At 41.3% G+C, this 26,062-nt stretch overlaps 1 protein-coding gene across 1 annotated transcript in view; it reads left to right on the top strand.

The window, feature by feature from the left end:
- LOC131223854 (U-box domain-containing protein 62-like) overlaps positions 1-26,062 on the top strand; it is a 39,160-nt gene that overhangs the window by 2,270 nt on the left and 10,828 nt on the right. The window contains exons 3-4 of the mRNA XM_058219380.1: positions 10,503-10,584; positions 12,493-12,550. Coding sequence (XP_058075363.1) covers positions 10,503-10,584; positions 12,493-12,550 — 140 coding nt within the window. The remainder of the gene's footprint in view (positions 1-10,502; positions 10,585-12,492; positions 12,551-26,062) is intronic.

Raw genomic sequence — 26,062 nt, 5'->3', positions numbered from 1 at the left:
AATTAAATCGATACCACCCATATATACCAGTATAAAGGAATGCTTGTATACTATCTATGCATTGTTGGCTTCATTTTTCTGAAGCTCCCAATTTGATACTTGTTTTGCATGGTTTCATGATCCGAACAATATTAATTTGATGGTTCATGTGATGGGTTAAGGACTGAGGACGCTCCAAAATCACCTAGCTTGGAAAATCCTAACCATTCAATCTTTGGCCGTCCCCCCGGATTTTCCTTTGTGTGAGCTTTTGGGCACGGGGGGCATGCCCTCCATGTGGGGCTCATTGACTGGCAAGAATAGTTTTCCCACCAGCGAGTGAGCCCCGTGGAAGTCACTGGATGGTGGGTATTCTCGCCAGCCAAGGACCTTGCACGATTAAGGCAGTTTCAGTTTGATGGGTTTTTTTGTAATTTCTTTGGGCTTAGTGTTGTTAGGTAGGTGTTAGAGATTAGTCTTACCTAATAAAGTCATTAATTGAGGTTAATCTTCGATTAATTAGGGATTTTGTTAGTCTGTTGTTAAGGTTGTATAAAACTCCATTTTATGCATTGTAATCATTTTAGCTTTAAGATTGATTGGAGTTGAGATTTTTTATTTTTTATTTTGGATAGAGCGAGTTCCGAGAGCTTTCCCTCTTGAGTATGTAATTGCTTAGGTTTTCCATTTATCCGCTTAAGTGCAAGAGTTTTGATGGAAACCCCATTGTAGTTGGTCAATCTCTTTGTGAGTTTTCGTGGAAGAGGGGCTAGAGCTACGGAATGCTTGCTGTCCATGATTGCGTGATTTGAATAGAAGTTGTGGAGGGAAGGCGATTGTAGCAACACCTTCGAAAATCAGAGGTTGTTGGAATTGAGCCCTGGTGATTCAAAGAGACCATGATGGCCCCCTCTAGATGCACTGTGAGGAACAAAGAGCCACAGTCGATCCGCGAGATGAGGAGATACATAGGCTATGAAGGCCACAAAATGCCAGCTGTCCACAACTGCATGATTTGAACAAAAGTTATAGAGGGGACGGTGATTATAGCAACACCTTTGGAAATCAGAGCTTGTTGGAATTGAGCCATAGTGATTCAAAGAGACCATGACGACTCCCAACCGATGCAGTGTGAGGAACAAAGAGCCACAATTGATCTGGGCTACGAAGGCAGGTGGAATATTGATCACAATTCACCATGCAAAACTATCCGTTGGCTCACATTGTTGATGCCTTGATGGACCAAAGTTGTCGAGAAGATCCAGCAACCACCATCATTGTTGTACATTCCTTCAAAACCATGATCGTTATCTACCCTAAATCACTCCCTGCCACATCACCACCACCCATCTCAAACCATATCCTCAAGAGCTTCCTCTACCATCACCCATTACATAAAACCCATCATCAACCACCACATCAAACCTACTCATTACCCCTACCATCCAAATGCTTGCCTGATCACCAAGCATTCGTACGAGATGACTGTGGGTGGGATGATCCATTGGGAATTTTGCGAGTTAACGTGCGATGACTTACTCTTGAGGCTGAGCTCAAAAAGGATGAGACAAGGTATTCTGTATTGGTAACAGTGATTGTAATAGTCACCACCATTACCGATACGGCCATACGGGTATCGATAGTAACAGCTGATACGGGGGTGTAACGATCTTTACGATCCCCATAACAGTTCAAATTTTTTTTTTTTTTTGCCTGAAAAATTTGGAAAAAATATCGTAAAACTCTAGAATTAATGTAAATATTCTAAATCCGTATTCATTTTTTGTTTTGAAAATGTTTATGGTAGTGTAAGGGTCCACTCTTTAGTGAGAATGTTGTATTGGGTTGTTTGGTGAATTTATGAACATGGTTGTCTCTAATGTTTACACATTACAATCAAACATCAGAATTAGAAATCGGAAAAAAAATGCATATATACCATTTTTTTTATTTTTTATTTTTTTATTTTTTAAATTTGAAAAAATGGCCCCCAGAGCTTTTATTCACGCAAATCACTTCAATCTACTATTTTAATTCTAAAAACTATATTATGAGTGATCGAAATCTGCTGTAGAATGATGTAAGAAAGTTTTTGGAATGAGAAAAGTGAAAAAAATGAAGGAAAAATAAATTTACATAGAAAAAAGAAGTGGTTGTTTTTGGACTGTTATGGGGACAATGGTCATTATGCCCCATAACGGCTGTTATGACCCCTATAATGGCTGATATGGTCCTAAAAAAATCAACTACCCTGTTTCAACCCCATATTGTGTAATGGTCACAACCATTAGCTATACTTATTGGCCTTTACGACCGTACCATAACGGATACGGAATACTTTTATGAGAAATACAATGCCAAAGAGATTAAAGACTGGGTGACTCTGTTGAGCATATCTTAGAATTCCATGTGATCTCGGATGGGCCGCTTGTCAAGCTAGTGGCATACCACTTCAAGGGCCGAGCGTTGGTGTGGTGGGAGCAAACCCTTACATAGAAGCACTGGGGATGGTCCAAGATCTCCATGTAGTCAATATTGCACCTTTGATGATCAAGGAGCTCCTTTTGATTATGGTGGATCATGTGGTTAGTTTTTGGACCTTCTCGCCGATCTCCTAGGGAGAAGTTACCGGTTGTTCATGTTGAATCTAGATTCGGCCAAGGAGAGTGGTTGGGTGTGCATCAACAAAGTGCACAGGAGAGCAACCCCGAGTGGTTCAATACCGATAATCCAACACTCACAAGACGTTTGCACATCACAGAGCATCTCGTTGATCTCCCAAGGAGAAGTTACCAGTTGTTCATGTTGAATCTAGATTTGGCCAAGCTTAGTGGTGGGGCCATGCATCAACAAGTTGGCAAGAGAGCAACCTAGAGTGGTTCATGATTGCTAGTTTGATGCTCACAGGATGTTTGAATGTGATGGCGATGGATGATTGGTGGTGGAATATTGTGATGAATTTGAGAAATTCTCCGGGTGGAATGGTGGTTTGGTGTATTGCCCTTGTGGTGACAATGATGTTGATTGAATTGTCTGAGCAAAAGAGCATAACCTTTCAACCATTTTTGGATTTATGAATGATCTTGGTCACCATTTTGTTCAAGAAATGGAGCAAGATGTGTGTTGGAGAATTGGGTTTTGGCATGAACCCAATTTTTAACGGGAGGTTCATCAATTCACATGGCGCGATTGGTGATTTGGGTTTCTATGTTGATTCTTGCAAATGCCTATCCTTTGATGGAGATCCCATCTTCAAAGATGACATGGTCAAGATCTGAGGCCTTTTTGGAGACCTAGCATACAAGATGGAATCAGTAGGGAGTCTTAAAGCATCATAGGAGACCTGGTCTATGATGTGGATCCAATTGAATTATCAAGCATTTGGGAAGATCCCATTTCTTTTAAAGAGTCCGAGCATGTTGTCAAGATTTTTGGGAAAGAATACAAAGAGGGTGGTGCTATTTTCCTTGCAAGCGATTTGATCGTGACCCGGTCTGTATGAACAACTATGTTGCCAAGGATCATGTTCCAATAGTGGCTGAAGGATGTATAATAATAACTTACAAAGTGCAACCACAAGAATGCATGAATAGTTGATGGATGACCACTAAGAGAGATTTGGTTGTGCTGTGGACTACGGGTCGGTAACCATTGCTAAACCTTGCCCTTTTCCACTTTCCGTTTCCGAGGAGTATGTCATATGGATGTGTTACACTGCAAACCATTGATGTATGCTATGTTACATTGATCGGATTGTTGAGTTTTGATTGGAGAGTTTTGTATAACGATTGACTAATAACCCAAAGTTGAATTTCCCATTGGTGCCAATGTGGGACGAAGTATCACCCTCGCCTATTTAAGAGGATGGTGAAGGTCATTTCTCCACGCTCACCCCTTTCAATTTGTTCATGATGAGGTAACTATGGTTGACATCGTAGTATGGTGACTGGCGATGACCCCTCACATGAAGCCTTGGTTGTGGTGGATTATGATCTCATGGTTTTCATGTGGAATGGCTGTGGGGCATCCATCATGCTTATGGAATTGTAGTTCTGGATGTTGTGTGTAGCTTGAAGCTTAAGAGCCCTCACTTTCTCTTTGATTATTGTAGCGATGATGGACGCCTTGTCGTTGCTAGAGGCTTGGTTGAGTATCAAGTCTTTGTTGATGATGCCTTCTATGTAGCAACACTAGAAGGTTTTACTAGGATTGGTGGCTATCATGAGTGTCTTCATCAACTACTCATCTCATTTTGATGTTGATAAGCTATTTCTCCCTATCATTGGATCTGTGGTGGCTTGTGCAATGGAAGTGATACGTTTTATCTAGGCTTGTGCACGAGCCAAGCTAGCTCGAAAAGCTTGCTTGGCTTGGTCTAGCTCGGCTTGAACGACGACTCAAGGCAAGCCAAGCTTCACATGACCCAGCTCGTTTTGAAAACGAGCCGTGGTCGAGTGGAGTGGAGCTCGACTTGAACTCGGCTTGGATCGAAGCTCGAGCTTAGCTCGACTCAAATATATATATATATATATATATATATATATATATATATATATATATATAAATTTAAAAATAATAAAAGTTAAAACCCTTACCCTACCCGAGCTCTGCTTCTTTCCCCCTCTCTCTCCTCTCTCCCTATTCGGCCACTTGCCCTAGCTCGACTCAATATCTGGCCGACTTGTCTCAGCTGTACGGCCTACACTCGGCCACCCGCTCTCTCTCTCTCTCTTAACAGCAAAGTTCCTTTATCTAAATCTAATATATATGTTGATGCAGTACAATTAACCACTCTCTAAAAGCTCGAACCGATAGAGCATGGTGAATAAATCCCTTTATCTCATAGCCCAGGCCCCACATTGCATGGGTTAGGACCTCGGCCGAACCCCCCTCGTGGGCCCCACTTCACATGGGTTCTGCTTCACACGAGCCACCCGCTTCACACGGATGGGGCCCACCTCACATGAGCCACCCGCCTCACATGGGCCGCCCACCCCGACTGTGCCCCTGAATCCCATAGGCAACCCCACTTGAGCCCGATGTGAAATTGCCCCTGCATTATATGTTTTTTTATTTATGTAATTGAAAACCCCAAATTCCAAAATTGAGATTTTGGGGTTGGGTCGGGTGGCTGGGTGTGGTTGGTCAAATTAGATTTGCATTTTTGATTAGATTTGCATTTTGTAGAGTTGAAACTGTTGAATTCTAATTGTGAATTTGTGAATGTTGTGGCATGTGGGACTTTTTGGACTTAATGTTGTTGACTTTTAATTTGTATTCTGTAGCAAAAAATATAATAAATTGAGGTGGGAGCAGGCTCGACTCGATTCGATCTACTAGCTAGCCTCGAAAGGTTTGCCAAAAAAGTTAAGCTTCAATGGTAGACTCAAGGAGAGCAAGGGCGAGTCAAGCCAAGCTTGGCCCACCTCGAATTGACTCGGCTCAATGTACAACCCTAGTTTTATCATGCAAGGTTAAGACATGTCAATGTCATTTTGGAGCTTCTTGTAGGAAGAGACTCGTTACGAATCCTTTTTGATCGGGAGAGTCTAGTGTGGGAGCATTGGGACCACCTGTTTGTATTTGTTGATGTCTTGGTCATGGTCCATTGAGCAATGGGTTTTTGAAGATTTGGAAAATAACTATTGTGTTTGATCCTAGGGGATGGTGGTCGAGCCCTCTTATGTGGGCACGGGCCTATGTTTAAAGAAGCCTAAAGATACCCCTATTCCCTCTGTCTGTCGAGTCATATCCATATCGTCAAAAGTTCAACCTCATCCAACTCACTTTGTATATGGTGATTCGACGAGTAGGGAAGAAAGAAACTCTAGGACGAGTTCTCTTAAATAGAGGAGTTTGATGCAAGAGCGTGGGGCCTCACTTTTCCTACCACCCAGTGAACCTGGTGAAGATCATTGGATAGTAGGAAAACTATTTTTGCTAGCTAGCGACCTTACGCGTTTTGGTAGTTTCGGATATTTGTTAAGACTTCTACGAGTATTTTTGTAATGTCTTTGGGGTTAGTTGTTGTTAATTAGGTGGTTAGAATTACCCAAAGTTGGATAAACAAAGGAATGAAGGTGGCCAAGGAATTAGTCATGGGCGCGCACCCGTGCACTCACCTCGCAAGGGGCATCGTGATCACTATGACGCAGATGCGCGACTCCTCCAGGGAGTTATAGTAGAGGCCCCTACGTTTGATGACCAATTAGACCCTAAAGCTTTTCTAGATTGGTTAGCGGATATGGACCACTATTTTGAGTGGTACGACATGTCGGATGCTCGTTGAGTCCAATTCACCAAGATGAAGCTTGTGGGCCAAGTCAAGAGGTTTTGGGCTACTGTGGAGTGAAAGAAAGAAAGGTTGAGGGAGCCCCCAATGGTCCATTGGAGAGAAATGAAAGAAACTCCTAAGGAAAAGTACCTCCCTTTCTCCTATCACTTGAGGTTGATTGAAGAATGGCAGTCTCTTCAACAAGGTTCCATGAGTGTGGCTGAATACATCGAGAAGTTTGAAGAGTACTTGACCCGGTGTGAAGTTGATGAGGATCCCGTACTCACTTTTGCTCAATTTAAGACGGGCCTCTGTTCTAACATTAGGAGAGAGTTGCTCGCCAAAGATATAGACACTCTTGAACAAATGTATCAAGTAGTGTTGGAGGTCGAGCAATACCTCAAAACACCTGTGGAAAGGCGGTTTGAGCCTCGCAATTCTGACGCTAAGGCTAACTCTTCTGGGGCTAAGCCTAACACTGAATATCATACAAGCCTTCCAGTAGTGTTCAATCTGGGCCCAAGGATGATAAGGGTAAAGGAGTTGTCGGGTCTAGCTCGCGCAAAAGTGATGCGACTAGGTGTTTTAGATGTTAGGGGTTTGGTCACTTTGCCCACCAGTGTGGCACGAGAGAGGGCACCAAGGTGTCCCTTATTGATGGGTAAGTAGAAGTAGTGCACCCAGAAAGTGACGGTGAGGAGGAAGAATATGAGCCAATAGAAACCCCTAGTGATGAGGAAGAGGGAGCGCAAGAGTCTGCGACCCTTGCAGTTGTGCGTCGCGCCTTTGCACAAGCAAAAAATACCGACGATTGGCGCCGCAACATGACCCTCTATACTCACGCAAAATGTGGTAATAAGAGTTGCAAGATGATCGTGGATAGTGGTAGTTGTACCAACGTGGTATCAACTGACACTGTGAGCCGTTTGGGCTTAAAGCTTGAAGCCCATCCTCAACCCTATAGAGTGTCTTGGGTTGATGAAACTTCTAGTCCAGTCTCACATTGTTGTCTTGTTCCTATTTAGTTTAGATTGTATAAAGCCACACTTTGGTGTGATGTTGTTCCTAGGATGCCTATTGATCCTGTCCTTATGTCCCTGTCCCATAGGTCATCAGAGTTCGCAGAGTCCTTTGCACATCACATTCTTTCATTGCATCAAAAAATTAGGCAAAAGATCAATACTAGTAATGAACATTACAAAATTTCTATAGATCAACATAAACGATTCAAGGAATTCAATGTAGGGGACTGTGATGGTCCGCATCAGGCTAGAGCGGTACCCTCAGGGAGCTGTTCGTAGATTACACGCGCGTAGCGTTGGACCATTCAAAATTATAAAATGAAACGGTCTCAATGCGTATGTGGTAGATCTTCCACCTTCCATGAGAATTAGTTCCACGTGCAATGTGGAGGATCTAGTTGCATTTCAGGGGACCACTGATATATTGCACTGAACCATCTTGATTCCCTAGACCTTTCCCTTGATTCATGGCCTCTTCCCGACCCATCTTCCTAGCCTCTACCTCCCATACCTACCCTTCCTACACCCAGAGAGGACACAGAGGATATTCGGACCATCAGATAGTATTGATGTCAGACAACGGATTTCAAAAGTTTCTAGTCAAGTGGAAGTCATGCCCAACTTCAGATAGTGCGTGGCTCACTGAGGAGGAGCTTCAAAGACTTGATCCTGACATCTTGGAGCGGCTCAGGAGTTTTGTTTCGCCAGTGGCGAAATCTTTGTACTCGGGGAGAGTTGATGGGGACATCATGCGCAAGCGCACGCGCTCCACCCCACGCACGTACTCAAGGAGGAAGGCCCCACTATTGATTTGGATCGACGACGACATCTATGGAGGACCTCTTAGTTAGGGGGCCGTGCTATGGAGCATTGGAGTGGACCCAATCATCATAGGGATTCGACCATTGGATCTCATGAACGTGGCCCACTACCCTAGATGATCTAGGATTTTGAGTTTTGGTTATTATTGTTATTAGAAACATCATGAACGGTTTTGATTGCTTTGATTAGTTGTTATTTTTGTTACTTCGTCTCTAAGTAATAGTGTGCGCACATGGCGCGACTTTTGGGGTTTAGGGTTTTCTTATAAATAGGCAACCCCATGTAGGTTTTTTTTTATTGAAGTTTATAAATAAAATTCTGCGTTTTTTCTTCTATCTCTCGGAGTTGAAGAAGCTAATTAGGTGCAAAACCCTCATTCCTCGAAGGGCTAACTACCGTAGTGGGAAGCCACAATCATCCCAAATCGTCCTCACCTCCTACACTCCACATCCATCATCTCCCACGGTCTTTAAATTTATCTTTTTTTTTTTTTGCACCCAAATTCTCCTTTACAACAAATTTTCAGATTCTGGCCCACCAGGGAGTTGAAACTTCGGCAGAACACCATGCCCACACCGGACCGCGGATCGACGTGAAACTTGGCGTGAGGGTGGACCTCCCCTGGCCGACCAACCCCTAGCTAGCTGTTTCCAGTTTCGTGGGCCCCACACATGTGGGGAAAAGAACCCACACATGCGCGGATAGGAACCCATGCACTTCCGTCTGGGCTGGGCTACTGTCCACACATGTGGACTGTCTTAGGTTATTCTCTCTCTCCTATTTCACTCCTCTCTCTCCTTAAATCCTTAACCCTAACCGTAGATAATCTCAAATTCCAAGTTTTTCCAACTTATGCAAACCCTAGACTTTCCCCGAATTGGAACATTGTGAATCTCTTGAATTGGGGAATAATCCTTTCCAAGAGTGGATGAATCTTACACTCCTTTGGGCATTGTTTGGTTTATAATTTTATTTGATCCAGCCGTAAATGTGTGTAGGCTTGGACTCCCGTTGATTCCCCTTGTTGAATGTTTAATCGTATGTGGGATGTGGAATTTTGTGAGTGTTTAAAATTGGTATGATCTAAAGCTTGAAATCTTGCATGTCATATTTAATTTCATGTCCTGCATCACCTCTAGTCTTGCTTATTTAAATAATCTGATTCCTAAAGAGATCACAATCACACAGTAATTGCACTTCACCCTATGCCTATTCCCTTCCAATTTACTTTGGATGATTCACACAGTCTCCTCCTGACTTTGGACGTGTTGGATCAAATTGAGACTAGGAATCAATTCACTTATTTTAAGAGTACAGGTGGTCGAACTTGGATAAGTTCCGACTGAAACCAAGTTGTATCTGGTGATATTTTGAACCTTGTTCCCATGATGTCTAATGGCAGAGGGCATTAGGGATGGAGGGAGGGAGAATGGAGATACAGCCTACATTGTGCCTAGCGAACATGGAGGGCTTCATCAACTGCTGCTCCAAGGAAGACCCGCTGTGAAGATGCGACCTGTTTCAAGGTTGATGCCGGTATCCACCTCGAGGAAGTATTTTTGGAACCACAGGGAATTGATGCAGCCAATCCTTGCATCCTGAAAATGGCCACACATGTATCAGAGGCCCCCAGAAGTGTGCCCACTTGATGACACCTGTGACGGTCTTAGATATCAGTTTATGACTAAAATTATAATGCATGAGTAGGTATGGTTGTGTAAACCATCGTACAACTGTGTATACAGCTATAACAATCCATTTGCACAATAATTTAAGATTCTAAATTCTAATAATTTTTGGCTGTAGTTAGGAGAGTAGTGTGGTGTTAGCACCAATTAGGTGCATGCCGAGTCCTGAAGTATTTCTTATGTATGTGGCCTATAAATGTGGCATCAGTCTATATGGATGGTGACGATTCTGTGATCTTTTAAAAAGTTGCTTTCTTTTGATTTCCTATGATGGGATTTCTTCTCTAGTGATGCCCTAGGAAACTGTTGGTGCCACTCCATTGGGGTTTTTGTGGAGGGATTCCACAGTTGTCCCTCTCTTTTATTTTCTTTGAATCTGGTATGTATAGTTATATTTATGCAATTAGTTTTGATTACACCAATGCATCAATCTCACACAGTAACCTTTTATTAGATATGATCTCTTTTCATTTTCATAAAGAAGTTATTGATCAATTGAAGGTGACCTGTTACTGCATAAAACAACAGTCAGTGCTTGTAGTAGCATGATTACTTAATATTAGCTCAATCAGTCGTGGTAGCCATTGCTCATTTTATGCAGTTTAGTGATCTGGGCTTATGGATCTTCAATAGACGACTCCTTTTGGGGTCTGGTAGAACTATTAATTTCATTAATTCGAACATCTGATTATTTCTTTATGTGGATGCGGTATCTAGTGGCAGTCTCATGGATGATGCAATGATACTATCTTGTGGACATTCTTTTGGAAGTGGTGGACTGCAGCATGTTCTGAGAATGGTGGGTGCTCAGCATATGCACTTTTTTTATTTTTATTTTTATTGGCTCTTTCTGTGTATCTACCTCAACTATTGTATAATTTCTATGCAGAAATAAGTAGGTTCACTCCGAAGTTGGTTGTTTCTGAAGCTTCTAGCATACTGCTTTTGGGGAAAAATGAAAAACAAGCATATACTTTCTCTATATTGTTGTTTTTGTTAATGAACTTAAGAATTGCACATGGATGTAGACTTGTATTATATGTGCTTGCTTAATGGTTTTTAGTATAAATATAAATTTGCAAAAGCTTTGTGTTTAACTATTTTTGTACCCAATAGGAGATCCATATTCTGGTTAACATACTGCTGTCCCTGCTGAGATCTTGGGGTTATCAATTTTGAGAATCCGAAACCATCATTGAAATAGTTATAATGCCAAGTCAAATATTCCTGAGGAAGTTGTGATGGGTGATGATACGTTAGAGCTGGGAAACTGGAATAGGATAGAGCCATCTCTCCACAGGACATGTGGCGGAAAGATGTATCAATTGAGTCCACCCATATACTTGCACCAGGTCAGACAGCTTAATCTTAAAGATAGAACCCAGTGACCATCCTATTCCTATCCATTAGTTTTGTACATTTATCCCACTGCTACTTTGATAACTAACTGTTTTTGTTTACACCGTCAGTTTAATTGCTACATATCAGATTGATTGGACCGAGAATCTGAAACCTGAGATCTTGGGGTTATGAATTTAGAGAATCTGAAACCAGCGTTGAAATTCTTTTAATGCCAAGTCACGGTCCTGATGAAGTTGCATATAAATAATTCAATGGGTGATGATACTGTAGAGCTGAAAGAACTGGAATAGGGTAGAGCCATCTCTTGACAGGAAATGTGGCAGAGTTATGTATCGATCGGATCTAGCCATATGCTCGCACCAGGTCAGATGGCTTACGTCTTAAAAATAAAACCCATGTGGCAATCCTATCCATTAGTTTTTGTAGAGTTTATCCCACTGCTACTTTGACAACTAACTGCTGCTGTTTTTTACTGTCAGTTTATTTGCTACAAATCAGATTGATAGGATTGTGTAATTGGTGTCATTTTTGAGACATAAGCCATCCATGCTATGGCCCTGCATATGACAAAATGGGGATTTGTCCATCACCCTACCACCACGTGTACTGTAGGGAGATGTCTCTACTACATTCTGGTTCTTCCGGCTCCATATCATCTCACTAATTCGATAATGATCATGGATGTTGGTTGGGTATTGTTTTTTGCTATGAAGTTGTTAGAGGTATTTAATTGTTTTGAAGTTTGTGGAGATTTCTTTTATCTAATCATCTTTATAGTGGTGAGGGGACTCCATCCATGTTACCTTGCGAATCTTTAGATGTTGGGATTCACAGCCACTTAAAAGGATTTTTGGATCATGTTACCGTGGAAGGTGGAACAAGCACATAAAACATATGTATATGAAAAACTACAATTTAGCTAACGCAATGTTTCGGTTATGTTTCTGTTGTGTGCTTGCATATGTGAGTTTTTGGGGCCACAGATGGACAAATGTTCGCCCCAATGAATGCATGTGGAGCTACAATATCTGCATGTGCTTGCGCATGAATCGGTGCATGTGTTCATTTGCACACTTGCAAATTGCATTGTATTTGTGTCTAGTTGGCTATGAATCTGGAGATTATTATGACTTGAAATTGCACACAACTTGGAAATGAAGCTTCTGTCTAAGTTATTTACTCCGAAAACCATTTCCACTGTGATCTATTATTTGATAACATATCATTTGCATTTTGTATTTTGTATATTGTGTTTTTTTTTCTATAAAAAATGACTTTTTATATTTCTATTGTTATAACTGTCCAATTGCTTCACATATCTTCATCATCTGCAATCCATGTGCAGAAAGCTTGCTATGCATGTACACAGTCACTTTCAGAAGATGCAGTGGCTCCAAATCTGGGTATAGTTCGCACTGGTACTCATGTAATAATTTTAAAAGCTTGATTTGTAGTTATTTAGTCTAAATTTTATCTCATGGTTTTTCAGATCCTGCAATTGTTTTTTTTTTTTTCAAAATACTTGTAGAGCATAATGGAGTTCTATTGGATTGTCGATTAATAGAATTTCAAAATTAGCTACTAAACCACTTCAAACTTCTATGATCTCATGTATGTAGAAACTGTTGCTCCAGATAGTAGAAAATTCCACAAAAACTAGGGGAAATTTTGTGCTATTCTCACCCTTATTTTCATTATAAGAATCTCATTCAGCAATGCAAGAATGAGACATGCAGGTAATAGGGGATTGTTGAAGAAGATCTTCAACAATTTTGTAGTAGAGTTGCACCACTAGAAGAGTTTGAATAGGAGCTGGACCAATTTGAAATTCTTCACACAGAATTTGTGGCGTCTCACCACAGTTCTAAGAGAATCTCTCCTGTTATTCCTGTCATTGGAAATAGGATAGCAAAGAAGCCTTTTTAACCACTCATCATCATGACATCTACAAGGAATTTATACATAACAAAAAGAAAAACCGTAAAGATAAATCCTAGGCATGGTTTAGACCATTCTCTAGTTGACACCTACACATTATGCATGCCTCATGTAACAATAGGAAGCATACAGACCTTTTGCATTACCTGTTCCCTGTCCCTTCATAAATTCCTAAAAATGGATATGGAGTCCAAATCCCTCGAAAAAGGCAATTGGACATCCTTATTTTCCTAGTTTAGTCCCAGATATATCTTAAAGACAGCTAATTCCAACAATTTCCTAACTTCTCTTCGTGTTTAATGCTATTCCTACCACTATATCTTCCATAGATATCCACTAGCCAATCATAAAGTGGCACTTAGGACTCCTCTTTAATCACAAACAGCTTATCTACCAAAAGACTGCAAACTAGAACTGGTCATGCGTGGGGGTGTACCTGCAAGCCAACCAACCTGATCAGCTTAAAAGATGGGCTTGGATCGAGTATATTGTGTTTTTCACCAGGTTTGGGTAAAAAAAATGTGGCCCATTTAGGTAAATGGGTTGGGCTTCTGTTAACCTCAACCTGATCCTACCCAGTGTTTGAAATATCGATACTATCGGCCGATATTATCGTTATCGCACCACTGCGAGACGATACACTCGCGATAACCCCTGGAAGATACCAAAAAATCCCAAATACCAGATATCGGCAGATATATCGTCGATATTGCACGATATTTCGACAAAAAAACTTGAATTAGAAAAAAAAAAAAGAAAAGAAATCGGAGAGTACCTGGCTGTAGCGGTGATCGGAGGTGGGCCATTCGACAGGTAAGGAGGATTTTCTTGCAATTTTCTTCTACTTCCCTCTTTCTCGGAGATTTTGGCGAGGAATCAGGCCGGATCGACGGACACTTCTTTCCGGAACGAGATTTGAGGGGTTGCGTGCGTGAAAGACGGATCGGACTGCGTGGATGGGGGTAAAAATGGAGACGGAAAGTGAAAGAGGGGCGCGGATTGGGGAGGGAAAGTGAAAGAGGGAAATCGGATTGCGTACTGAGTTACTCTGTACGCTCTTATCGTACTGAGTAAACTCTGTAGGGCCCATTGTCATCCCTACACGCAGCCCATAGTTCATCCACGCCGCCCATCCATTTTTCTAGATCATTTTAGGGGTTGAGCCCAAAAATAAAGTATGTCAAAATCTCAAGTAGACCATACCAAAGGAAACAGTGGAAGTATTGATTTCCACCGTTGAAATATTTATAAGGCCCCCAATGACGTTTATTTGTCATCCAAACTGTTCATAATATCACAAAGACATGGATGAATGGAAAATACAAATATCATCTTGATCTAAAACTTCTGTGGGCCCCCACGAACTTTTCAACAGTAGACTTCAATTCAAACTGTTTCAGGTGGTGTGGTCCACTTGAGCTTTGGATATGATTAATTTTTCGTTTAAATCCCAGAAATTATTTGATAAAACGGATGGACGGATTTGATAAAATTCATGAATGACAGTGGGCCCCACAGAGTTTACTCAGTACACAGTGCGCAATCCATCTTTAATGTACGCTCTTATCGTACATTACTCAATGGTGCGTTACTCAGTACGCTCTTATCGTACTAAGTAAACTCACTTGGGCCTACCTATAATGTATGTGGTCCATCCGCGCCGTCCATCCGCTTTCCCATCTAATTTAAGGGTTGATCCTAAATTTTAGAAAAATATAAGATCATACCACATGAAACAATGGTGATACTGATTTCCACCGTTGAAACCTTTCTCTACTGTTTTCTATGGTGGGGTCCACTCGAGCTCTGGATCTGACCCATTTTTTGGCTCATGCTATAAAGTGATCTCTTCAAATGTATGGACGGTGTAGATAGAAAAAATACATCATGGTGGGACCCACGTAACTTGGTGACATCTTGTGGCCCGTCAGGGACGCGGATTGCGTGCTGAGTAACTCAGCACGCTGAGCATATTGAGTAAACTCTGTGGGGTCCACCATGATTTACATATGTTATCTACTTCGTCCATCCATTTTAAAAGATAATTTGAGGGCTCTAGCCCAAAAATGAAGTATATCCAAATCTCAAGTGGACCTCACCACGGGAAACAGTGTGAATTGAAATTCTACTGTTGAAAATTTCTTAGGGCCATAAAAGTTTTGGATCAATCTATTATTTGTTTTTTCCCTTCATCCATGTCTGTGGGATATTATGAAATGGTTGGATGACAAATAAACATCACTGTAAGCCCTATCAAGATTTCAACGCTGGAAGTCATTATTCCACTGTTTACTGTGGTGTAGTACACTTGAGCTTTGGGCATTCTTCAATTTTCTATTCGACCACTAAAATGAGCTGGAAAAACACGAATGGACGGCGTGGATAACCCACACAGATTCATGGTATGCCCAACTGAGTTTACTCAGTACGATAAAAGCGCAATCCGCATTCACCCGTTAGTGACGGGCGTTCATATGCGTACTCAGTACGCTCTTATCTTATTGAGTAAACTCTGTTGGGCCCACCGTGATTACACGGGGTTTATCCACGCCGTCCATCCGTTTTTACTGATCATTTTAGGTGCTGAGCCCAAAATTGTGGATATATTGAACCATATCCACAACTCAAGTGGACCACATTACAGGAAACAGTGTTGAATGAATGTTGACCTTTAAAAACGTTTTGGGAGCCATAAAAGCTTTGGATCAACCTGATATTTATTTTTTCCCTTCATCTCGGTCTTTAGGACCCAATCAACTGATTGGATGTCAAATAAACAGTACAGTGGGCCTTAGGAGGATTTTAATGGTGGATGTCCAATCATTATTGTTTTCCTTTGGTGTGGTCCACCTGCGATTTAATGGTGGATATCCAATCATTATTATGTGCATATTTTTTTTTGAGATGTTATGATTTAAAAGTGTGTATTAGGGGCCTTTTAAACAATCCCCAAAGTTTCATTAAAAAATTCAACCATTTTCCCAATGTTTGCTCATGTTTCCCAAAAAGTGCGATAAACTATGTGATACAAACGATATATCCCGTGCGATAACCGGTATCTGTATCCCAAGGGTGCGATACAATGTGTGATACCGATATTACGAACACTGATCCTACCTACCTGCCCATATATATTACTCTGAATAAGTGTCCAGTGACTATGTGCTTGCTTTAGTGGTAGGGACAGGGGGAACCTTGCGAAAAAGTTTGGGTGCCCTCCCAATATTTATTTTTCCTTCTTGTTTACAAGTGGGTCGGTCTTCTTGGCCTTGGCCACTAGGTTGGTTTTGTGTTGGATTAGGTCTTCGGGGTCAGCCTGAGCCTGACCTATCTATGGAACAGGCCTGGAATCCAGGCTTGAGTCCGACTGGAGATCAAATGACCAGGCCCAGCCATGAGAATGTTTGCAAGTCCAGGCCCAGCCTGGCCAACCTGCCAACAAATTGTACTGGGAGGCCTTAAACAAAAGACCTTATGTAGTCCTCTCATCTCCTTCACCGAATCACACACACTTGCTGCTTATTGACTGTATTATGAATCACATATATGGGCAGGTTTGGTCAGGTCTGGCCAAGGTCAACCCAAGTGTGACCCATTTGCCTAAGTGGGTCATTTTTTCTAACCAAGCCAGGGTTTGAAGTGCGTTGGGTTCTCTGGTCAGCTGGTCAGTTCAACCGTTGTCATCTCTACTCCAAACAGTTACATACTGTTCAGTACCAACCCCAAAGAGCTACTAAACCTGCAGTCTCCCTGAAATTCATCCTAAACCACATGTCTGTAGCAGCATAGCCTGTTTAGGCTTTAATCACTATATTGCTGACGTCAACGGCCTAAACAACCTCACAAATCAGGGTTACTCATATGCGACCCACTGGATAGACCAAGCAACTGTGGGCCACTTTGGGCTTCATCAAGATTCTTTGATGTATATGCTGGCTTTGAATACTATAGTTTTAAATTCAATGTTGTTGATCAAGATTGGGTACCATATATATATATATATATATATATATATATATATATATATATATAGCCTTTCATAAAAAAAGAAAAAGGAAAAAAAATCCATATGTATGCTTTTAATAGTCTTTTGAATTTTTTGTAACCATATGACATCTAATCAAGGTTCTATATATATATATATATATATATATATATTTTGGAGAACAACATGTCTTCAAGTTTGCTGATCTATTTAGTTGGGATGAGGCTTTGATGATGATGGCATTTAATCAGGTTATTAATAGTCAATCTGATAGAGGTACAAGTAGGGGGTGCAAGTGTGTCGAGTGAGAGGTGTTCTAGATGCAACCTGTTTCTTTAATCAGTTCTAGATTTTAGCCCCAGATCCAATCCGAGCCTACCCACATTGGTCTGGACTTAGGCCAATTTAATAGGCCCGATGGCTGGGCTCAAGCTCAGAATTCTAGCCCGTTTATTAAACAGGTGAGGCTCAGGCTGGGCGTGTAAGCCCAGCCCAACCCAGCAAGTTTAGGGTTGGAGGGGCATCGTTGTAATATCACACAATCTAAGATGGATGGAAGATTTGGGAGTTGGTTAAAAAGAGACAAAGGCACGTGTCCGGATCTAAGTTGCTCAACGTATGATCAAGGCTTCTGACTTCTTTTTTGTCAAGTTCTCCTGAATCGAGCTCCAATGACGAAAACCTAGGCCATGAAAGAAATGGATATTTTCAAAGTTAGGCTATGCATTTAGGCTATGAAGAAGAAGAAACTCATTGTCTTCCCGGTCTTCTGAAAACTTCTTTCTGAACTTTAACATGATTGGCATGGAGATGTGGATTTCTTGTATGGAAGTGAGGAGGAGAAGTATGCATTTCACCTGCAAATAGAGTCAACCTTCTTTATTTTGGGCTAGTTCTTATGTTATTTTTGTACCATTTAGATATGGTGATGACTCTTCAAAGGTCTACATGGCATGGTTGCATGGAAATCCCCACTACTGAAATCGCTACGCCAACCGTGGATTGAGCATAATCAGAAAATTGCACTAAGAGATAATATAAAACACCTGGTGTTTCTGTTCAAATTTGGACCACCCACTATTTAACTACTAACCATCCATGTGATAGCCATTAATTGGATGGTTAAGATTGGTTGGCCAGTGTAATTTTACGTATGTCATTCATCCACATTGGGACCACATTTTGGATGGTCTTGATAATTATATGTTACTGCCAGATATGAGGATGAGTTACCACTAATTTTTTAAATGGTGCAAAACTAACATAGGATTCTTGCCTCATTTGCTAAGCCATGGGCGTGTATATTGCATCTACATGCTACCAAATTGATGGCATGGCGCACAGATATGAGATCCCAGCTGCCCATCTGGTGGATCACATCTTTTTTATTTATTACTACACAAAGCTGGCCAGATTCATTAATTTTTTTAAATCCAAAAACTAATAAACTATTAAAAATTTCCTAAAACACATGAAGCTCATGATTTTTTTGCCAAAATACAACTCTTTATGCTTCCGTTCCTCTCTCTGTTAGCTTTCATGTATAATGCCGATTTTGACCCCGTTTATAGGAGCTCTTTCTGGTTCTACAAAATCATGAAAATCACTCTCCTCTTGAAATGTTTGTTAAGTCCACATGAGTGTAGAATCGTACATCTCAACATGCAGGACGTGCAAATATGAAATGCTTGTATGAGATCTGAGCTTTCCATAAGGTTGGAAAGAATGTTTAGATCTTTGGCTTGAAAAATTAGACAATTTCACTCTTCAGGTGGGCTACAATGTATGAAGCAAATTCAACGCTCACGATTTTTTTTTTAGCTGTGGCCGAAGTAGCCTGAGTTTTATGCTAGAATATCTAAACAGTGCAGTTCCCCAGATAGAAAGCTTAGATCTTGCGTGTGTCACATTGTTGCTAGACTGTGAATGTGTACGGCTCACGTGGGGAATTAGCAATGTTGTCAAAAGCGATCGCATAATCACATAATGCTATCCATATGGCATATGCGATGGTCGCATATGCCATATGGATGTTATACGATTGCATATTGCAAATGTGATTATGCGATCACATGCTATCCATTTTTTTCGATATATATATATATATATATATATATATATATATATATATATATATATATATATTCTAATTTAAAAAAAATGAGCTGTACGATCGCTTATGCAATTGTGCGATTGCATAAGCGATCGCACAGGATCGCTTATTCCATTTGACAACATTGGGAGTTAGAGAACATAATCCTCTCCTTGTGGCCAATCCAACAGCTCACGTTAACACTGCAAGAAGGAGAGGTTTTAGGAGGAACCCCTGGTCATGCTACCCTAGGTTACTTGATAGTTTACTTCCGCTAACTGAGAGCTACGTGGGTGGAACTTTCATTGGAGCCATCTCGTCCATCAGGTAGCCTCATGTCCACCATGAAACCTAAAAATAAGGATGATCCAACACTGAGCAGTCTAGTTGGGATGGGACTCACACCGTTAGTCTTGTATGCATCCACCATGGTATTTATATGCCATCCAATACACTCATCATGATGAAAGAAATACCCAAAAATCACAGTATTCCCAAAACTCATGACATCATTTGTTGGATTGTAAGGTTACGTTTGCCTATGGAGTGCTACGTGAATGGATCTTTCATCAGATGCACCCTGTCCATCAGGTACACTGCCTCATGTTCACCATGGAACCCAAAAACCATGATGATCCAACACTCAGGTGGGCACACAATAGGAAACAGTTGGGATGGGATGCCCACCATTAGTTTTGTATAGGGCCTACCGTGGTGTTTACATCCCTCTGTTCATCTGATGCGCCTCTTCAGGAATAAAGAATTACCCAAATTGACAGTATTTGAAAATCTGAGGTGGCTAAAACATCCCTAAAAGAACACTTGTTAGGCCGGGAGGAGTCTGCTTAGTTTCTTCATCAAATTTAGATGCTAGATTCCAAAGAAAAGGAGGAAGAGTTAATAGAAGAGGAGAGAGCATGGTGAGAGATACATCGTGCAAAGTATAATGCTAGACTGAGGGAGGAAGAAATTAAATGGCGCCAAAGATTGAGAGCAACATGGTTGAAAGAGGGGGACAAAAATAGCAAAATTTTCCATGCATGTGCTAGTGCTAGAGCTAGAGTCAACAAAATCAAATCTCTAGTGGTGGAGGGGGAGAGAATCAAAGGAAAGGCAAGAATATGTGCATCCATAGTCAAGTATTATAAAACTCTTTTGTCCAAGGAAGGTTGGCGTAGGCCGCTACTTGATAATATGCATTTCGACTCACTTTCAGTAGAGGAAGCGAATATGCTGGAGCATGCTTTTTCTGAAGAGGAAATCAAGAAAGCAGTGGCAGGTCTAGGCAGTGATAAGGCTCTAGGCTCGGATGGTTTCCCGATTGTGTTCTTCTAGAAAATTTGGGATGTGGTTAGGTAGGATGTTATAGGTTTCATGAAAGATTTTTTTTGAGAGAGGTACACTTCAAGTGGAGTTAGGGGCCACCTTCATAGTTATTATCCCTAAAAAGGAAGGTGCGAGAGCTTAAGTGATTTTCGTCCGATCAGTATCCTTGGTGGCCCTTATAAGATTCTTTCTAAAGTGTTGCCCTCCAGATTCAGATCGATTTTAGGTAAAGTAATCTTTTTCTCAAGGTGCTTTTGTGGATGGCAGACAAATAGTCGATAGTTCTCTAATGGCCAACGAATGTATCGATTCTTGCAACAAAAGAGGAGATAAGGATTAGTCGTTAAGTTAAACATTGAGAAGGCATATGATTATGTGGACTAGTCTTTTTTGGACTACACGTTGGGAAGATTGGGGTGTGGTGCAAAATGGCATTCTTGGATGCAAAATTGTGTAAGGTCGTCTAAGTTCTCTATTTTGGTAAATGGATCGCCGAATGGTTTTTTCTCATCTTCAAGGGGCCTGCGACAAGGTGATCCTATTTATCCTTATCCTTTTGTGTTCGTTATGGAAGCTTTTAGCAGATTGATTGATAGAGGGATAGATATTGGGCTGGTGGAAGGCTTTCAAGTGGATAGCTCGGATTTCTAGATGTGGCATCTTCAATACGTGGATGATACTTCGATTTTTTGTAAGGCAGATGAGTGGTATCTTCAGAATTTGAGGTCTATTGTGGTTTGTTTTGAGGTGGTGTTGGGTGTAAAGGTGAATTTTTGTAAGAGTGAGATTCTAGGGATTGGTATAGCTAAAGAAGATATTCAAATTTTTGTGTCGCTATTCAGGTATAGGGTGGGGTCTTTTCCATCTTCATATCTTGGGCTTCTGTTATGCATTGGCCAACTGGGAAAGGCTATGTGGGATAAAGTGATTGAACGAAGCAAGAGGAAGATGTCTACATGGCAATCAAAACATCTTTCTCTAGGTGGGAGAATTACCACGATCAAATCGGCTATGTCGAATCTCCTAGTTTACTTTATGTCCTTATTTAAATGTCCTAAATCAGTTCCTAACTCTTTGGAGAAAGCAAGGTGAGACTTTTTGTGGGGAGATTCGAAGGAGAAGCATAAATTTCATCTTATGAAGTGGGAGGAGGTTTGTTGTTCAGTTGATCAAGGAGGAGTGGGTATTAGAAATTTAGAGAAGAATCTCACGCTATTAAGGAAATGTGTGTGGAGATTTGGGGTTGACGGGAGCCAGGTGGATGGAGTTGTTGGGTAGAAAATATGGGGTGGAGGAAGGGGGCTGGTGGACTAAATCTTCTTTGTTATATCGTGCCTCTTATTTGTGGATGTCAGTAGCGTCCTAAAAACATCGGGTTTGGGAAGTTTTGGGTTTCAATTTTGAGGGTGGGAAAAATATCAAATTCTGGGAGGATATATGAGTGGGAGACAATAAGTTGTGCGATGAATTCCCAAGGTTAGCTGGGATAGCTAGGGAGGGAAGTTTACCAGTGTCTTCTTGTTTCTCCATGAGGGGTAGGGAGGTAGTGTGGGTTCCCCTGTGTAGGAGGAATCTCGATGATGGTAAGGTGGATTAATTTGTTCGTCTTCTCCAAGTGCTACATGGTATGGTGCTGAATCTAGCAAGCATCAACTCCTTAAGATGGTTTAAAGATAAATCAGGGAGTTTCTCATTGAAATCTTTCTATTGCTCGATTAGCGGTAGGAGAGTAGGTGCCGAATTATGCTCGACAAAGTTCGTTTGGGGGCATGGTGCCTCGTCGAAGGTGGCAGCTTTTGCTTGGCTAGTAGTGAGAAATAAGGTCTTAATGGTGGACAATCTTTACAAAAGGAAATTGTCTTCCAAATATTTTCTTGCTTTGCTTCCAAAATGCAGAATCAGTGGATCATCTTTTCCTTCAGTGTTCTTTCGCAAGAGTAGTTTGGAATGAGTTCTTTCTTCTGTTTGGAGTGAAGTGGGTGCTTCCGGGTTCTATGGATGTGTTTTTGCTCTTATGGCACGGAGGAGGGAGTAGAACAAGGGGGTCAAAAATATGGAGATTGGCTACGCTTGCAGGATTATGGGGCCTTTGGAGTGAGAGGAACGATCATTGTCTAGAAATCGTTAAGGGAGAGTATTGGATGTGTTTAGGAGGGCTAAGGGGTAGGTTGAGGAATGGGCTGTGGCTATAGATCTCTATAGCCAATGTGATGCAGGACGGTCTAAACTAGAATGCATGTGTGAGCATAAACATGATCCAACGAAATAAACTAAGTAAATCAATTGAAATATTCACATTCCACATCATAGGAAAGATAATAATAAAGGGAATATGCAATGGTTACAGACCATCATCACAATCCTGCGGTACCGTATTCAAATCATGCGTGGATTGGATCCGACAAGGGATGGGACCTCCCGATCTTGCATGGTTTCAATTCAACAATCAATGCAACTTCTCTAGTTCAGGAAATCAAAGGATTTCTGGAAAATCTGAGAGAGGGTTGGGATCAATTTTCAGATTTTCAGGGTCAACAAAAACAAAAAAAAAAGAAGAGAAAAAGACTGGGCATAAAAAGACAAGAAGGTTGGAGGGCTAGAAATAGAAGTTAGAAGAAGAGAAGAGATTAGGGGAAGAGAAGAACTTACCACAGAGAGAGGGGAAGGAGGCACCAAGTTTTCATTAAAAAAATATTATTAGGTTTAGGGTAGAAAGCACCCTATTTATAAAATTCGGATTTAAAAGAAAATGACTAAAATACCCCTATAAAAAAAGTAAAAAATAAATGCGCAAAACAACGCTTTCTAAAAAAAAATAAAAAAATAAAAATTATGCATAACAGATCAGTCTTCTAACTCATCCTACACGTGTGCCCTCCTAATGCGGGGCCTTCAATTAATCCAAGGACACGTGTAAGGTCTTGAAAATCATCCTTAGTTTTGCAGTTAACCGGATCTTCAAAATCATCATTTACTTGTGCAATAAACCATATCTTCAAAATCATCCTCGGTTGTGCCATGAACCATCATCGAGCCATAAAGATGTATTCGCCGGCCGCCTTCGTCTTTGATAAACTTTGAAGGGTCTGATGTCTGCATCAACTCCCCTCGGGTGAGAAGAACTCGGCTCCGACAAGTTAAAACTTTTGTGTCTCGAGAAGGTCCGAATCAATCCACTGCAGTTCCGCTTCTATAAGCCACGTGGAATCGGATGGTGGTTTGTTCTTCCATTTGACGAGGTACCTTTGGAAGCTCCCATCTCGTGTGGAAATAATCTCCTCATCCACTTTCCCTTCAATCTCTTCCTTACGGTTAATTGATGGTGGAAGGGGTGGAGTAGGTTGAAAAGTAAAGTCGGAAAGTGGCCAAGGGTGGGAAGAAGAAACAATGGAAGGGTTAGGACAGAAGACTAGATCTTCCACATTGATCGTCGAATTTATTCCCATTTTAGGTGGAAGGTCTACCTTGCACGTATTAGACCCAATTTTACGCAATACTTTGAATGGTCTAGTACTGCGAGCTTGTAATTTCTTACGGAACCCGAAAGAAACCGCTCTGGTCTAATCTTAACTATTATATAATCCCCTTCATTAAATTCTGTCCACCTACGATGTTGGTCAGCTGAACATTTATAATTATCATTAATCACATTTATTCGCTGTCTAACATGTGCATGCAAATCATGAATGTGTCGTGCAAATGCATCGGCTGACTCAGAAGATCTTTGGGTAACTGACATGGGTAATAAGTCTATGGGCATCCAAGGTTTGTACCCACTAACAATTTCAAATGGACTCAACCCTGTAGATCTATTGACTGAACTGTTATAGGCGAACTCGGCTATAGGTAGAATGAAATCCCAAGTTTTCATATGTTCACCCACTAAGCATCGTAAGAGGTTTCTAAGGCTTCGATTAACCATCTCAGTTTGGCCATCAGTTTGGGGGTGGTATGCAGTAGAAAACTGCAAACGTGTTCCCATCCTGCACCATAGTGTCTTTCAAAAATAGCTGGTAAATTTGACATCACGGTCAGACACTATGGTCTTAGGTAAACCATGGAGTCGGACCACACCATAAAAAACAGACCTTAGCAATATTAGACGCATCCGAAGTTTTAGAACATGGGATGAATTGTGCCATCTTAGAGAAGCAGTCCACAACAACAAAAATGGAATCGTGTTTTTTAATCGTCTTGGGAAGCCCAAGCACGAAATCCATGCTAATATCTAGCCACGAAGCATGTGACACAGGTAATGGCGTATATAATCCAAAAATTTTATTTTGTTGTTTCGCCATCTGACACGTTCTACACTGCCCTAAAATTTTGGCGACATCTCGCATGAGACTTAGTCAGTAGAAACGATCCTCTACGAGGGCAATAGTCTTATCGCGTCCAAAGTGGCCAGCTATCTCTCCCAAATGAAGCTCCTAGACGAGGAATTCACGAAGGACGTATGGGGAATACATAAACAATTTCCTTTAAAAAAGAATCTATCTCTCAAAACGAAATCCCCCGCACTTTGTTGATCACTCGAGAGTGACGTATAAGTACCCCCAAAATCTGGACATGTGGGGTGCTCATCTCTCAGTTGCTCAAAGTCGACAACTCCTACACTCAAAGAATTGAGCAACGCCACTTTACGACTAAGGGCGTCAGCTGGTTTATTCTCTACTCTGGCCTTGTGTTTCAAGACAAACGAATACTCTTGAAGGAATGCAACCCACTTAGCATGCCTTGGGTTAAGTTTCTTCTGGGAGTGAAGATAACGTAAGGCCTCATGATCATAGAATAAGACAAATTCCTGCGGTGGGAGGTAGTGGTGCCAATGTCTCAAAGACTGCAGTGCCGCATAGTATTCCTTATCATAGGTAGAGTGTTTTTGTTTTGTCTCATTCAATTTCTCATTGAAATAGGCAATAGGACGACCCTCTTGACTCAGGACTCCACCTATACCGACACTAGATGCATCACATGCAACTCCAAAGACTTTAGAAAAGTCCGAAAGGCGCATGATGGGAGCTTCGACCATCTTGCCCTTAATTTTTTTGAAAGCCTAACTGTGGCTTTCGACCACACGAATTCTCCCTTCTTCATCCACTCTGTAATGGGAGCCATAATCGTGCTAAAACTCCTAACGAACTGACGATAGAATGTGGCTAAGCCATGGAAGCTTCGCACTTCATGGATGTTCCTCGGTTCAGGCCAATCAACTATGGCCTCGACTTTCTCCGGGTCTGCACGCATCCCTTTTATTGACACTATAAACCCTAAGAACACAACCTGACTAGATATGAACGAACATTTCTTAAGGTTAGCGCATAATTTCTCCGCCCTAAGGACGCTATAGATCAACTCCAAATGTTCAAGGTGTGATTCTCTAGTGGTGCTATAGATCAAGATATCGTCGAAGTACACCACTAAGAATTTTCCCATGAACGGTCTTAAGACCTGGGTCATCACCCGCATGAAAGTGCTGGGTGCGTTAGTCAAGCCAAAAGGCATGACCAACCACTCATATAGCCCATCATTCGCCTTGAATGCTGTCTTCCATTCATCACCAGGGCGTATACG

Source organism: Magnolia sinica, chromosome 13, assembly GCF_029962835.1.
Source record: "Magnolia sinica isolate HGM2019 chromosome 13, MsV1, whole genome shotgun sequence".
In the NCBI taxonomy this organism is placed as follows: domain Eukaryota; kingdom Viridiplantae; phylum Streptophyta; class Magnoliopsida; order Magnoliales; family Magnoliaceae; genus Magnolia; species Magnolia sinica.
The sequence above is the reverse complement of the archived record's forward strand: the minus strand, read 5'-3'. Positions and strand labels throughout refer to the sequence as shown.